General features: G+C 41.7%; 1 protein-coding gene across 2 annotated transcripts in view; it reads left to right on the top strand.

Moving 5' to 3' along the window:
• Positions 1 to 15,359, top strand: part of STARD13 (StAR related lipid transfer domain containing 13) — a 288,376-nt gene that overhangs the window by 135,790 nt on the left and 137,227 nt on the right. Inside the window, exon 1 of one of the 2 annotated variants that reach the window (XM_053934316.1) lies at positions 10,155 to 10,278. The exons of the other annotated variant lie outside the window; for it this stretch is intronic. Coding sequence (XP_053790291.1) covers positions 10,155 to 10,278 — 124 coding nt within the window. Of the gene's footprint in view, positions 1 to 10,154; positions 10,279 to 15,359 lie in introns of those variants that run through there. 2 annotated transcript variants of the gene reach the window in all.

The following is a 15,359-nucleotide window of genomic DNA, read 5'->3' as shown; positions in this document are numbered from 1 at the left end:
CTGAAAACCAAATTCAAATCACCAAAACAAGGTGATTTGACAACCTCAGTGAAGATGGGATTTCAATTTACCTAAGTGTGAGGTAATGTTCAGGAATGATTTGAAGTGTTCGCTGATACAGCATACTTAAGGAAGTGTTACCAGCTCAGAAAAATATCTAGGCAGCATTATGGACAGCTTAATTAAAACTGCTCAGTGAAAACAGCTGTTCAATTTGCAGCACTAGTTGTGAGAGCAAATAAAACACTGATTTATAAGAACTATAAAAACCAGCATTGATATTATTATAATGCAATCATGTAAATTCAGGGAACTATATTACAGTGATCCCCAGCATCATCAACATTACAAAACTACCTACAAAAAGAAACATTCAGAGAAGTCAGTGAAGGATGGTAAGCAGGGAAGATACAATCATTTTATTTGCCCCATGAAGAAATGTGGCACTAAATTCCTATTCACCTTTAAGTCATAGGGATATCCAATGTATGCAAGATACAGAAGCAGCAGCACACTCTCTGTGCTGGAACCTTTTTCCCCAATTAATGAGGATCATCAAATCAGCAAGAAGTGGAGGGCTTTATGTTCATGTATTCTTAAGAAACATGGTGAGAGTACCCATACTAGATGAAATTTTCGAGTGAAGGATATGGCAATTTTTGCAATTACTTCATCAAATGAATAACTTCACCATCACTAGTGTTTAGTCTAAATTGTGGTGTTGGTTTGTTGGGTTTTTTTTAAGAATGATTAGAGAACTTCTTTTAGGAATGGAGGTTGTCCCTGGCGATTATTGAAAAGACCCTAAGTTTCAGTGATTCTGCATTAAAAGGGTAATTTATACTTGTGCAAGGCAAAGTAAGCCTATTGCTACTTTCTAGTAGTACGTACAACCTATTTTGCTATTATCTTGCCCAGCTATAAAAGATAAGCTATAGAACAGGAAAGAGGTGGATAAACCCAAATCTACTTAAGTCCTAAAAAAGGATAAAGTTTCCCACATTAAACAGTCTTCTTTATGACTTGACTGGCAGCAGTGAAGTACTTTAAATCATTTCAAAACCATTTAGCAAAATTTCAGAATAGAAATAGGGAATAACCTCATACTGGACTCATATTCCAGTATGAGTCAGATGTAGACTAGATTTTGGTTTTCATATTTACTTCTGGCATTTTTTTATTTCCCTTTAGCATTGACAGTCACATATTTTTTAAAGCCTGAACTCTCAAAGTATGTATCTGATAACTTTGATCAAACCAAGGATTACTTAATGTAAATGTTCTCTGTCAGGTAAATTAACTGATCTTCTGTCTCAAAAGCTACCACTCTGGTAAGATCCTGCTGAGTTATAATCCCTTTAGCACCTCTTCTCCAAGCAATTTGCATGGGTTTTTGTAATGTAAATGAGTCAAAAATATTCCCTGAAATGTAGAACAATTTCAGGTAATTACTGCTGAACATATTTGTGTCAGCCCAAAATGACAAAAAGGTGTAGGAATGAATCTGCCTGACAGTAGTGTAAGTAAACAAGATGAGCAACAGCTGTACCCACAGCACTGTAAAGGTGTTCCGACATCATCTGTAGGAGCTGATTTCACTAGAAGTCATTGCAATACTGAAAAAAATAATTTTGAAACCAGCAATACATACAAGCAAAGTCACAACCTTTTCTTGCCTCCTGGAACAGTTCTGAATGGATATCTCCTTCATTTGCATGACACTTAAAAGAAGTCAAGGAGAAATGTCTTGGTGGAATCTCAAAAGTTGTCTGTTAATAAGAGGGGGATTGGGTCAGCTGAATACAGTGTTTCAGGGGAGCTGAAGCTTGCTCTGTTCTTTCTGCAATCAACTTTTCAAATAATTATAAATAAAAAAGACGGTGCTTTCTGGCAGGCAAGTGGTGGCACACTCAGTAGAGAGTTGTGGCTGTGATCCCTATCATCAAATTGGTCACATCAGTCTACACAGCAGCAGTTGATGGGGAGACATCTCCTCAAGCTCTCTCTACCTTTGGAATGCTTGGCCAGCTGCAGAGCAGTCCCTGCTACTGCCTTTCTTGGTAATTAAGTTGCTTTACAACGTACTGTTTTCAATCCAAAAGAGAAAAGAAAAATATATTTTCTAGCTTTCTTCCATGGTCTTTGATGTTACTATTTATATAATAGTAATATAATGTCACTATTAAAATTCAGTTATGTGAAAAGCACATGAGTGCATAACTTAGATTTTTTGCCTCTTGCATGCAGAAATTGGAGCCTATTTGGAAGACTACATAAAGTTGTGCTTTAATTTCTCACAGGTGAATTCTTTTTCATAGACTGTAATTCTCCAGCACCGCATTACTGCTCCTATGAAGTCTGCTGCCTACTATGCAGTGACACCTTATGGCTTACCTCTCTGAGGATATGTAGTATAGTCCACATAAAAATATAACACAGTTTTGTTCCTAACATAATGAATCACAAATGAAACAATGCCATTATGCAAACCCCTTTATATGCAGTAGGCAGGAAGAGTACAAGCAAACAAAACTAAGGTGAAGGAGCTACAAGTATTTTTTAGACTTGCAATTCACGCTATGCTTTTGCCTACCTGATTATATGAAGCCATTACTGAAGCATTACTGGACATCATTTGGTAACTTTTTTTCCCCAAAGCTTTCTGTAATGGTTTCAAGGGCAGTACTACAAGCCTCTTTGTGTTTCACCCAAAAATAGTAAAACCCCCAGCAATTCAAAGTAAACTCTTCTCTGCATAACTCTAAAAACTGAAACTGCAGTTGTTACTGCTGACTTGTTAATATAACACAGACATGGACATTTCCTGGTTACTATAAACACTGAAATGCTTTTGGAGTTAATGGAATACAGGTGCTGCCTGACACTACCAAAACCTTCGCACAGAAACAGGGACATGTTCGGACAGAAAGAGCTCCAGATCCACCTAGTCCAGCCCCTTCTTCACAGCATGAATATCCTGCTTCTCAGTGGGAATACCCATATATGTTAAATGTCATGAAACAGGCATTCTTCCTAAGCTTAAGCTCCTTTATACTCCCAGGAATGGCCGTACCACTCAGCCTGCTGGAACAGAGTTCTGTAATGCCAGAGCTGGGTGATGGAGTGGGCTTAGGCAGGCTCAGAGCCGGCTGGGAAACCTTCCCAATGGAGCTGTGGGAAATGATGCTTACAATCGAATTGTCACCAGCCTTCACTTCAAATGAGACTCAGACAATACTGTGGACAGACAATTAGCCCTTCTTTATTGAGGAATCAAGAAGAAATTTTAAATCAGCTTTAGTGATTCAAGATCCTGTAGAACAGTTTAGGTTAATAGGGATTGGCTTGGGCCCCAGCCAAATTTTGATTCTGGTCATTATAATCTTCCTACCTGAAATTCTATACCCTATTGCAACTGGCCACAACACTCTTTATTTACTGGCCAAAAACATGAGTGCGATTGCTTTTTAATTCTATCAAATGTATATATTTAAAATCTGTTAAATAAGTTAAAATAGTTGCCATGTGGCCAGTGATGAAAGTTGCAATATATTGATACTTGGCAATATGCTGCCATCAGTCAGTAGTCTGATTACTCAAAAGGTGTGTGTGCAGAGAAGTATTTGCGTATCTGAAAAAAAGTTCTTACTCTTACAAGTAAATTCATTTGGGGAACAATTTGCTTGCATTGTTGTTAGAACCTGCTGTCAAGATTGATCATGTTTTCCTGTGCAATCCAGGAGAGTTATAAAAAAAAAGAGAAAAAGCTCCCAGGTCTCTAAACCAATATCCTGCTATGGTGTGTGCTAAATTGCCATTGACTGCTGCAAGGCAAGGCTTTTTTACACAAATGTTCCAATTATTTCTACTGTGATGGTAATAACAGTTGGAAGTTAAAAAAAAAAATTAAAAATTGTGGTTTAGACAAGGTCCCAATACAATATTAAGGAAATGAACACTTTGAGAGCAAAGAAAGATGTAGTTTAAAACAATGTATTTTTGTGACTGAAGCAGAGGGGGAAAATCAGACACCAGAAGCTGAAATGAAAAGAACAGGGGTAATGTTCTGTGCTGAGACATTTTGTGTTTCAACATAGCTGCTCACTTATTCAAGGGTATTCATCACTTCAAAATTTCAAGCTCAGCTCCAGTAAAAAACCAATATATCTACACATATAAAATGTAGTGCACTTTCCCAGTTGCTTAATCATTGAAACATTGGCTATTTCTATAGAGACTGGCTTTGCTCAGCATAAGACTTCATATTTTCAATGTAATATATTTTAAAGATGTCCACAGAGCATCTTACGAAAGGAAGTGAAAGTTTATTGGCACTTGGTTTGTTTTGTCCGTTTTTGTCCATTCTCCTTGTCTGTTATCTGAGAAATGTGCAAGGAATCTTGTGGCTGCAATTCTTCAGAATTTCAGCTGAAGCATCAGCTTTGCTGTTTACTGTTCCCTAGAAGTGCCTTGTTTACTCAGAGGGCAATCCATCCACTCATCATTTGTACCACAGCTGCCTCCCTGTTCCCTTCTCCACCATTCTCATATAACAGAGCAACCTCCTGCCTGTCACACAGGACCTTCACCTGTAGTTTATAATGTCCTGTGACAATTTAGGCTGTGTTAGTACAAGAGACTGGAGAGGTAGAGGGGTTATTAAAAAATAACCTGCAAGAGCTAGATATAAGCAGAATGAAAGATGGAGAGAAAAGTGCACATTAAAGCTGGCCAGAGTGTGAAAATCCTGCCATGTTAAACCCAAGAAAATAACAGCTATTTTCCAGAAAAATGTATGATTTCTCTAATTTTTATTCGTTAAGAAACAATGGATTTTGTCAGAAGGAGATTTCCAGGTGAAAATTTTTGATTGCTGTAGAAAAAAAATTCATCCCACATTTACCATTTCACTTTTGTTCTCATTTACTCTGTCTTGATAGACACAATCTGGTCTACTGCATTGCATCCCAAATGCAAATACCCTGGCTATATACTCTGCTATAACTGCTTATTGCAGCTCATCCTGCCTTTATGGTGCATCAAGCAGAGGCTGCTTTACTGAAGTCTGAAGGCCCTTCCCTTGCCTCATCTATCTATTCAATATTAAAAGCTTTCTTCCCACAGCCTGGTTGTGTACAGGATCCCAGCTTTTGCTGTCTACTCATTATGTTTTCAAATACACATTTGCGAGGTTTTGTTAAAAATGCCCCTCGTTCTTGAAAGTTGGTCCTCTGAATATATAAAGATACCACATTAACCTCCAAGAGACTCTCTTCTGACTCACTTTGCATCAGTGCTTCCAGACGCTAATTCTGGTGTGCCAGAAGTACACCAGCAGTTACTACTCTGGCCAGTACTGTTCTACTGCTTTCTCATACTCCACCCTTCCTACCCCAATCACGACTTCTCTCCATTGGTGTCCTGTTTTATATTTAGTTTGTAATCTCCTGAGGGCAAAGATTGTACTTCAGCTCCATCCAGTTTTTGATTCCAAGCACTTTGAAAACACTGTAATTAATAATAACAACAATAAAGTACCAACCATTGTATGAATAGAATTAAATTAATTTAATTAATTTCCCCCATGCCCTCTATGTCTGTTCTAGCAAGGAAGAGGGAGCACAGTCAAACAGCAGACACTTTGTTACTGTAGTCTGTATCTGAGCATACTTAGAGTCTTTTCACAGTGAATACTGCAAGAAGTTCCATTTATTTCAGCATTAATCACTGTGAACAAAAGTGAAAGAATTTGGCCCCTACTAATGAAAGCCAGCAGTGCTCTGCTGTTGGCAAAGTGTAGAGCAATCCTTTCCCAGAGTTTCAGAAAGCTAAAATGAAGTAGGATGAACATATACATACCAATCTCTTGATAAACCAGAAAAGAGGGAAACTAATTTATAGTTTATTCTCATTAAAGCTACCTTAAAATATTGATAATTTGTATATGTAAATAAAAAACAAGGTGAGAGTGCCAGGGCACAAGCTAGAACATTTTGTCCTCATTCACAATGATTCTTATTTTTCTCTATACAAAATATTTATTTGTTTACTTGGATGTCAAAGAGGACACCTACTCATATGCCCTTGGTGCTTTTCACATAACTTCAACCACAGAATTAGTATGAAATTCACTGGAGTCTGCTGTTAGGAAAACAAGGAATGGAAAACCTCAAATCTTTTCTTCCCTTCCATTGGTAACCCAGACTTACAATATCCCACTCAGACCATTTAAGCTGTGATAGAAAACAAATTCCAGAGCTCTAGAATCCCCAAAGAGATAAAAAGCACTGCCAAAGTTATAAATGTTACTTGATGTGTTTATATCTAGGATGTCTGGGCTACTATTTGAAACTACAAAAGCACAGCGACATCATTTTGAGTATAGTAAATTTCAAGAAGCTTCATTACAGTCAGTTCCTGAAGAATGAAATTAATTATAAAATTTGGCATTGCACTGATTAGCATCATACTGCATCATTGATCTTGTAGATCCTGTTATTTCCTCTTTTGCTTTAGTATTACTTTCTAAGGGATACTAGGGTAAGAGCCTGTGTCCTCTAAACAGCACATAGTAACCAAGGATGCACTCTTCCCACATTTTCCTCCACAAGACACATCCTGTCTTTTGTTCTTCTACAAGTAGGCAAATATTGTGCGATTAGATTAAAGTAACAAAAAATCCTGACTCATGATAATTAAAGACAAGAGGATGGAAAGGAAAGAAATTGTACTTTTATCATAGTCTTTCAGTAGTTTACAAATAGCAAACCAATGTGTAGTCATGTTTCTCTTTCCTTTGGTCAGATTCTCTTCTTACCAGGTGCATTGGAGTTTGTACAGTTACTTTACTAGGACTACATCAGGCTTCATAATGGAATCTGTAACAAATTAAAAGCACACTGCTAATTAGAGGCCAGAATACTACACAGTGTCAATTAACTTGGCGTTTAATTACCATGGTGATTGGAAGGAATTATAAATTGCTAAATATATCATTAGTGTATCAGACTTGTGTGCCACAATGGCACCAGAGTATGGGTATAACTAGTATAGACTTTTCCCCAACATTTTACATGCCTGCAAGATTTAAAGACAGTACTTTTATTCCTGCCAATATTGTGTTATCAATGAGCAAAGACAAATATAATAGTTCAGCTACTTTTAAGGCAGCTGGGAACATCCTCCTTTCTCTTCATCATATACAGTGGTTTCATTGCAATTATTCTGAAAAGAACCATTTTGGCAAGACTAGTATCAAGCAGAAAAACTGCATATTCTGTGGAAAATGTGCTTTCCTTTTCTTTCCCCCAGAAATGTTAGCCATCTTATGCTGGATGTCAGAATGTTTCAAGCAGGAAACACGAGTACTGATCAGCTTAACCAACATATACAAAATGTGTGAGAGACCAGAATTTTACCATCTTGTCAGGTTTTTTACATTCTAAAAGGAAATGAAGCATCTTTGACCTATGAATGATTCCTAACACGTACCCTCCTTCAAGCAAATTGTGCAGAGTAGCTCTTACTGTAACTGCTACTATGAGGTGTAATACATCAAAAATATTCGTGATGGTAATTAGACTTCTGAGCACCTAACTATGATTAAAAGCATAAAATAGGAATAGGCCAGTTGCTGCATGAGATGTGTTCTCATTACTCAGTAGCACTGTTTTCTTTGGGGAGAAAACTACAATATCTGATCTTGCCTCTGGATTTAGTTTTCCACAATAAAGTACCTGAAATTAGTAAGATTTTTGTCAGTGCCTGCCACAGAGTTTGGTCTAGGCTTGCCAGTTCAGTTCTGTTGCTGATTATGAAATACAGCCATATCACTGCAGTTTATCTTAGTAACTTGTGGTGAGATAACATGGGATTAGCAGTTGCTACTATCTAGTTACTAATTAGCTGCTTTCAGTAAACCTGGAAGTCTAGGGATATTTTTGATAAAGCAAGATCTTCAAAAATGCTACAGAAGGGAAGATAATATCTTTTGTTCTATTGCTACATTCAAAAATGCTACAAAAGGGAAGATAATATCTTTTGTTCTATTGCTACATTCTGGCCATCGCAGACAGCAGCTGAAGAAAGGGATATCTATCTTCCAGACAGGCAGGGCATGCTAAGTTGGTGCATCCAAGTGTGGCTGCCAGAAGAGTGCTGCTGAAGGTTGCAGTACTGGCTGACGTGGGCTGGTGTTTGTGGGTGGTGACACAGCAGTATGATACAAAACCTTCAAAACTGAGTTTATTATTTCACCTTTATACTGTGTGTCATGGTTCATCTTTATAGGGCAGCTGAGTACGGTATCAGGAATTAATTTCTCATCTCTGCCTGGTTCATAAGTGATAAAAGCCTGTGGCAGTAAACAGGCATAGTAGGTCTTATGTAGTGGTAATGGCTGTGTTGGTGAGAGATTAAATAAAGAGAGGCAGAGGTCAGAGGCAGATTTACTGGGCAGAGGAGCTGATTGTAGGAACCATAATCCTCTCTTCTCCCATTAACATCAGCAGGTGTTTGCTCTGGGTCATGGGATGTGGGAGTATTTACATAATTATGCTGTCTCCCTTCCAGATCTTGAATGCATCCATCCCTGGAAGGCATCCCTTTTCTCAAAAAGTGTTTGTCCAGTCATTTGAAGGACACTGGAATTGCAGGCAGAGGAGTGACATACAACATCTGCACAAGTTCTGGACAAGCACATCGTCTCCACTATATCAGCTAAAGTAGAGTAGTTTAAGACGAACCTTTTTCGATAAACCTTTCAAGAACAGGGACAAAGGAAAACAAATTCACACCACAAAGTAAGCAGAAGACATTATTAAAACAGTGGTAACATGGAATACATCTGTCTGTTTGCTTTTAGCTTCTGACATTGCAGTTACAGTTTAAATCTAAACAAGATGGGGATATCGATAATGTTTAACATGGCTGCTTTACCTGGGCATGCAGCCCTTTCAGAGTAGGGCACTCACTTGCAGGAACATCAGCCTCTGCTTTGCACATCACAAATACTCTGCCAAAAGAGCTAGAAGTAAGTAAGTGATTGTAACTAAATTAAATTAAGCCACTGTTGTCCTTCTCAGCTGTCAAGCTCTCTGCTGGAGGAACATCCAGGATAGGGAAGGGGACACTGTTAAAAAATATTTCCCAGAGCACAGAACAAGCAGAGACACAAAATGGCTTTCCTAAATGGGATAAGGGCCCTGCTATTACTTTCTGACTACCCTACGGCTGAATAAATCAGCATTCATTTTAGTCTGTAAAGTGTGCAAAAAGTGTCTGCCAGGCTTTAATTTTGAAACTTTTTCAAAAGCGCAAGAGCTTGTAAAAGAAGAAGTCATGCAGGGGGAAGGAGGTGGGGAGTAAGTGGGTGGAATGCAGAGAAAGTGGGAAAGAAACAGGAGAGGCTGTGTTGCAAGGACTATGGCTTGATCTTAGGTGGAGAGTTGATGAACCTAGGCCTCTGAGAAAAAAAAAAAAAACCTAATTTTCTTTCTGCAAAAGTTGAAGCATGGGCGAAGCACCTATTACAGCCTCCCGGGAAAAAGGCAGCCCGTTGCCAGCCAGGTTTTCTGTCACCCCGTGGCGGATGACCTCTCCCCGGAGGAGCGGACGCTGGCCGTTCGCAGCGCTGGGGCTGGGGTGGCGGCGGGCGGCTCCCGGTCGCTGTCCAGGGAGCGCAGAGGCGGCAGCGAGAGCTGACAGCAGGGCAGCCGCGGGGGCTTGGCCGGACAGTTCCCAAATAAGGGCCACGGGCACAAGCGGGGTCACGGAATTTAGGCGCGGGGTCCCGGGCCGTCGGTGGTGCCTGAGCCCGAGGGGCGCAGGGTCAGGGCAGGAGCCGGGCCGGAGCCCGCAGCACCTTCCCCGCCCCGCGGGGGCCGCGGGGGAGGGAAGGAGGGCGGAGAGCGGCGGGCGCGGGACGGGGTGCTGAGGAAGGGAGGGAGGCTGGCGGCGGGAGCGCTGCCCCGGGGGCCGGGGCGGGCGGCGCTCAGGTGAAGGAAGGGCCGCTCGCCCGGGGCGGCGGTGACGCGGCTGCGGCGCGGCGGGGCTGCCCCGCGGCCCCATGTGGCCGCCGGCGCCCGTCCCCGGCGAGGAGAGCGGCCGCGGGCGCTGAGCGGGGCTGCCCGGGGCGGCATGCGGAGCCGCCGAGGATGAGCAGCCAGCGCCGCTCGGCCAAGGCGCAGCTCCGGAGGTCGCTGAGCGAGCAGCTGCGGGACTCCACCGCCAAAGCCTGGGACTTGCTGTGGAGGAATGTCCGGGAGCGGCGGCTCGCAGGTCAGTCCCCGCCGCGCCGCGGCCGCCGCTACCTGCCCGCGGCCGCCCGAGGCGGCGCCCCCGGGGACGTCCCGGCCCCAGCGGCGCGGAGGGGTCCCGCTCCAGGGGCACGTCTGGGGGGCACCATCTCCGCTGCCGGAGCGGGGAGAACCCGCGGCTTCGGCCCGGCGGGACGGGGAGCTCCCGGCAGCAACGCGGTCGGCAGCGTCCGGGCGGGTCGGGCTGCGGGCAGGAGCCGGGCGCAGGCAGGTCGCAGCCCCCAGCCCCTGCAGGCAGCACCTGCCGGGTGCCGGCGGGCAGCGCGGGGATGCTCACACCGCAGTCGGGCTCGGGGCTAAGCCTCCCTGTCGCTCCGTGTCGGAGGCACCTTCTGAGCGTCTCTGAAATGAAGAGGGTTGGCTTTGACTCCGGGAAGCAGGCTCACCTGCTTCTCTGATCAGTTTTCTAAGTCTAACCAACCAGGTTGGTTCCTCATAGGGTTTGTATGCGAGAAGTATCACAACTCCCAAAGAAAAATGGTCTGTTTCATTTCAGGTGCTTCAGGTCACCTACCTGCTCTGGAAAACCAGCCTCCTGCAGCTTTTCCATCCCCAGGTGGGGACCAGAAGGACACAGAGCAGGGCAGGTGCTCCAGGAAGTCGGGTCTCATTTAGAGCACTGCTATTGCAGCAGCACAGTCACTTTATGCACATAAGCATAAATCCACTGTGTATTTGTAAACTACTCTGTGAATTAGAAGATCTAGAAGGTACATGCGAGTGCAACGTAGAGTTATTATACTAGAAAACAATACATCAAGATTTATGAGCAGGATCATGTATAATGAAGTCTAATTTAGAAAGATGGATTCCTCTGTCACATCCTACAGCATTATTAGGAGTTTGGTGACCTTGCTTAGGGCACTGTGACATGCTGGTATTGTATAATACAGAGGTAAATGATGCAGGTTTTCAGACTGTGTCTACAGCACATTACTTCTTATGTACATATAATTAAAGTAATAGATAAAAATTGCATGGTAGTTTTTTTTATTTAAAAATTAATCGAAACTGAGTAGCTTCAGTAATGAATTACTAAAATGACTAATTTTGTAATATTATGGTTAACCAAAATACTAAACTTTTAATGTTTTAATTTACTTTTAATTCCCTTGTTCCTCTATTGATAGCAGATGCCAGCAGACATTCAACAAGGATACTGTTAGCTATTTTTTTTTTTCTTTTTTGGTCAAAGACAACTATTGCTTGATTGAGCAAAGAACCTGGGCAGGTTGCCATGATACTGTAGCCAACTTCTTAAAGCAACTGGGTATTAAAATTGACAGAGTCAAAACTTTTTATTTAAGGTGGATAGAATACTAATGTCCTGGGTTTATGCACTGCCATAATTTAAGTCTATGCCACTATTCATAATACTCTGTTGAGATGCTGATGCACTTGCCCTTTAATTAAATTACTTATCTGACGACATAATGAAACATGTACAAATATTTGTTGATGCCAGATATGTTCTCTTGTTCTGATGCTTTTCTGTCTCTGGCATTTTTGTCCTTGTTTTTATATTTGTTTGTTGTGCTGACCTGCATAGCTGCAGTGTATATTCATTGGCCTCTTCTTCCAGCTTTTTTTAATGAGAAGGCAGGAAAATTAAGCTGATCTAAATGTGTCAACTATTTGCTGGTTGCCAGCCTAGCTTCTTCTCCATTGCAATAGATCTGATCCCATCCAGGTAGATAATTGTACAAGTTTTGTCTTTTTCCTCAAAGTTGTCATTGTAGTTCAGTTCTGTAGTTGGCATTGTAGTTACCAGCAGTGTAGCTGGTAACTAATGTTCAAGAGCAACGCTCAAAGCGAAATGCAGTTTTAATCATTAGTGTGCTGTCATATTCCAACTATCAAGCCAAATAAAAACTTGTGATTAAAACCTCATCATGATGACAGCTTTGAAGACACTTACATAGTTACTGTTTTGGTTTGCTTTAGTCTTTTATCTATGTGTTAAGGATCAGGACACCAGTTGCCCAAGAGAGACCTATAAAGAAAGCAAGCACATTTTTGTAATTCATAAAAATTATATAATTGTTAAGGTTGGATGAGGTATTGGGAACTCTCTGGTATAGTCTCCAGCTCATAGCAGGATCAGCACTGGGAGCAGAGCAGGTTACTCAGAGCTTTCCCCAGTGCTCCTTGGGAAGAGTTTCTGACCTGACGTCCAGGCTGGAGCAGACGTCAGGACACTATTGGACAGCAGGGATGTCAGCTGGAGAAAGGAGCTGAATCCTGGGTAGAGCAAGGAGAGAGCTGAACTTGGACTCAGCTGCTCCCAAAGAGGCAGAGAGCATGACTGGGTTGCTGTGGAAAGTAGGTTGTGCATAAAAAGACTGCTACAGTGTGCTCCTTCCTTCCCTCCCTCACCCTTTACAGCAGAGGTGATGAGCAGCAGCCTGGCTGCTAGCATGCTCCTGGACAGGGCTGCTCCGTACTGTGTCTTATTCAGGACAGATCCAGGCTGCCCAGCAGCTCTCAGTCAATTTTTCTGATTCACTGACTGGGATTTGTTTTTCAAACAATGGGTGTACCCTCTACAGTGCCAAAAATTGCACCCTTAGGGGTTTTTTGTGCTTTTTGTAATTTTTGCCGAGGTATTTTACACTGTTACCACTATGCTTATGATTTAATTAGGAATTCACAAACTGAATGGGAAATGTACCAGAATTTTAACTCCCTGTGGGGACCTATTCGCCTGAAAAGTTATATAAAATACTTTTGGTTTAATGTAATCCTGAACCGCTTTGCCGTAACTGAAAACCATTGTTTAAGGAATTTGACTTAGGTGTTTAACAGATCCTCCAATAGTGATCACCTAAGATAATTCTGAGATCCCTGCTCAAATCATGATCACCTGTTACAGTAAAACACAAGAAATTGCAGTTCTTACATTCCTTGTATGTAAGGGGAAAGTGCCATCTTCTATCTGGCATTCTTTCAGTTACTATACACTAAAATGAAATAAAAATAAAATTTAGTGTTCAAATTCAGTATTTTTAAGTCAGGAAACACCAGAGGTAAGGACCCCTGTTGCTGTATTGCACAGCCCCCCTTGTAGGGTAGGATTGTCATGACTGACATCATCACCTCACCCTTTTTGTTGCTCAGAATTTTTCAGCCTCATTTTCTACAGAAAGTGATGATCCCTGTTGCTGAATCTCTTAACTTAGAGCCTTCTGTACTGCAGCTTTCTGAAATACTGGACTAAGCACAGAATTACAAATTCCCTCAAGTCTTTGTGAGCCTGGTGCTTGCGTATGTCATACCATTAATGTTTCAGTTGTTCCTAGAAGCTGCAAGGTTACATTGTTCCCATTTTACAGATAGAAGCAGAAGGGAAAGTGTGGCTAAACCCCAGGAATATCAGCTCTTGAGAGTTAGAACTTAAATTATCTACTTTAGTATTCAAATTATGACTCTCGGTTGCTGCTGTTGCACAACATTTTGAGCAAATCAGCATTTGGGGTCTAACCGTACTGCACCCATGGAATTAATAACTTGCAGTTTCTGGTGGTCTGGTCAGATTGTGTTTCAAGTGACTTGGTGTAAAACAGAGAAAAATGGAAGGTGCTCTGCCACAGGGGCAACATTTGCTTGTCATAGTCTCAGAAACCTGGGGGTTTTTCTGTCTCCCACCTGCAAGAGCTTCAGCAGGGCTGATACATGACCATACTCCATCATCAGATGGGATCCTTGGAAACGGCATGTGCAGATGAAGATGAAACTTTGTCTTACTACCTAGTGGAAAGAGGCCTGAGTTAGAATTTAGCAGGTGACTTCAATTCTGAGACTTACTAAAGTTTGCAAAATTAATTTTGTGACCCTAGCATTCTTCTGGCAAGAGAAAGCTTTGCCTCTAGTTTCTGAAGTTTAGCTTTTAGCTGTTATTTAGTGATCTAAACATATTGCTGTCGGGATTTCTGCTCTGTAAGGCTGCCTCCACTGTGTCTGTGGCATAGATACACCCTCAGTCTTTTTGACAAATCTCTTCTCACCTGAGCTTCACAGTCCTTTGTATGTTCTGTGTTCTCTAAGAGATTAAATCCCTACTTGATCTCCTCTAGCTCTTCTGGTACAAAATTTCTCTTATCTATCCATTGGCATCCTCTCTACTGCCTGCTGCGACAGCCCTACCAGACAGGGCACCCTTGAGCACTGTCCCAGTTCACACTCAACTACAGAGCTCTCCAGAAGCAACTGCCTGGGGTGGTTTGGGGGACCAATTTCAGACGCTCCCACTCTTTTTTTTGGCTTGGCCGTGCTTTGGGTAAAAGGAATTTGGGATCAAGTTTTCCACCACACCTCCAGTGGTTTGCTCAGACTGATATTTCAAACTGTTTTAACTTGTCCAATTTTGGACAGATTTTTCAGGCACTAGTGATAAACTGACTCTTAAACTTCCGTTGTGAGGTTGCAGGGCTTTGTTCCAAAGGATGAAGCACTTAATGTCTCAAATCAAATAGAATGAAAATGTGAGGTGGGACAACATACCATGGACTAATATTTTCTTAGAAATTGATTACCTGAAGCTCCAAAACTGAAACAGGAATGAGGCAGGCTTGTGAATAAAAGAAAATCTCGAAGAAGTCTAAAGAAGCCAAAATTAAGACCTCTAAATGTAAAGCTTTAGAAGTCCTACTCTTAGGTGTCCTTAACTGTTCAGGATCACCTTGTAAACTGATTAGCAGCTGCAAGTGTCTCTTCAAATGTGACTGAAATGCATTTATATCAGAGATGAAACTGAACATTATCTGATGTAGGTAGAAAATGGAGAATAATTTGTCCAGCAGAAAGTAGCTGTCACATTCAGCATGTGGCAAAGATGACAAGGCAATACACCTGCTCATCTCAAAAGTAATTTGTGGTTGGTTTGTGGGTTATTGTGGTTTTACAGGGAGCAAATGAATAAGCCTAAGTTTGTAATTGCACCTCAGACAGCATGGTGCTCCTTGGCACCTGCTGATCTGTTGATCTTGGGGAATACAGAAATGAAAAGTGGGTTTTTAAAAAACTAGTGGTCACGACCAGATCTGT

This window comes from Vidua chalybeata, chromosome 2 (assembly GCF_026979565.1).
Source record: "Vidua chalybeata isolate OUT-0048 chromosome 2, bVidCha1 merged haplotype, whole genome shotgun sequence".
NCBI lineage: Eukaryota > Metazoa > Chordata > Aves > Passeriformes > Viduidae > Vidua > Vidua chalybeata.
The sequence above is the reverse complement of the archived record's forward strand: the minus strand, read 5'-3'. Positions and strand labels throughout refer to the sequence as shown.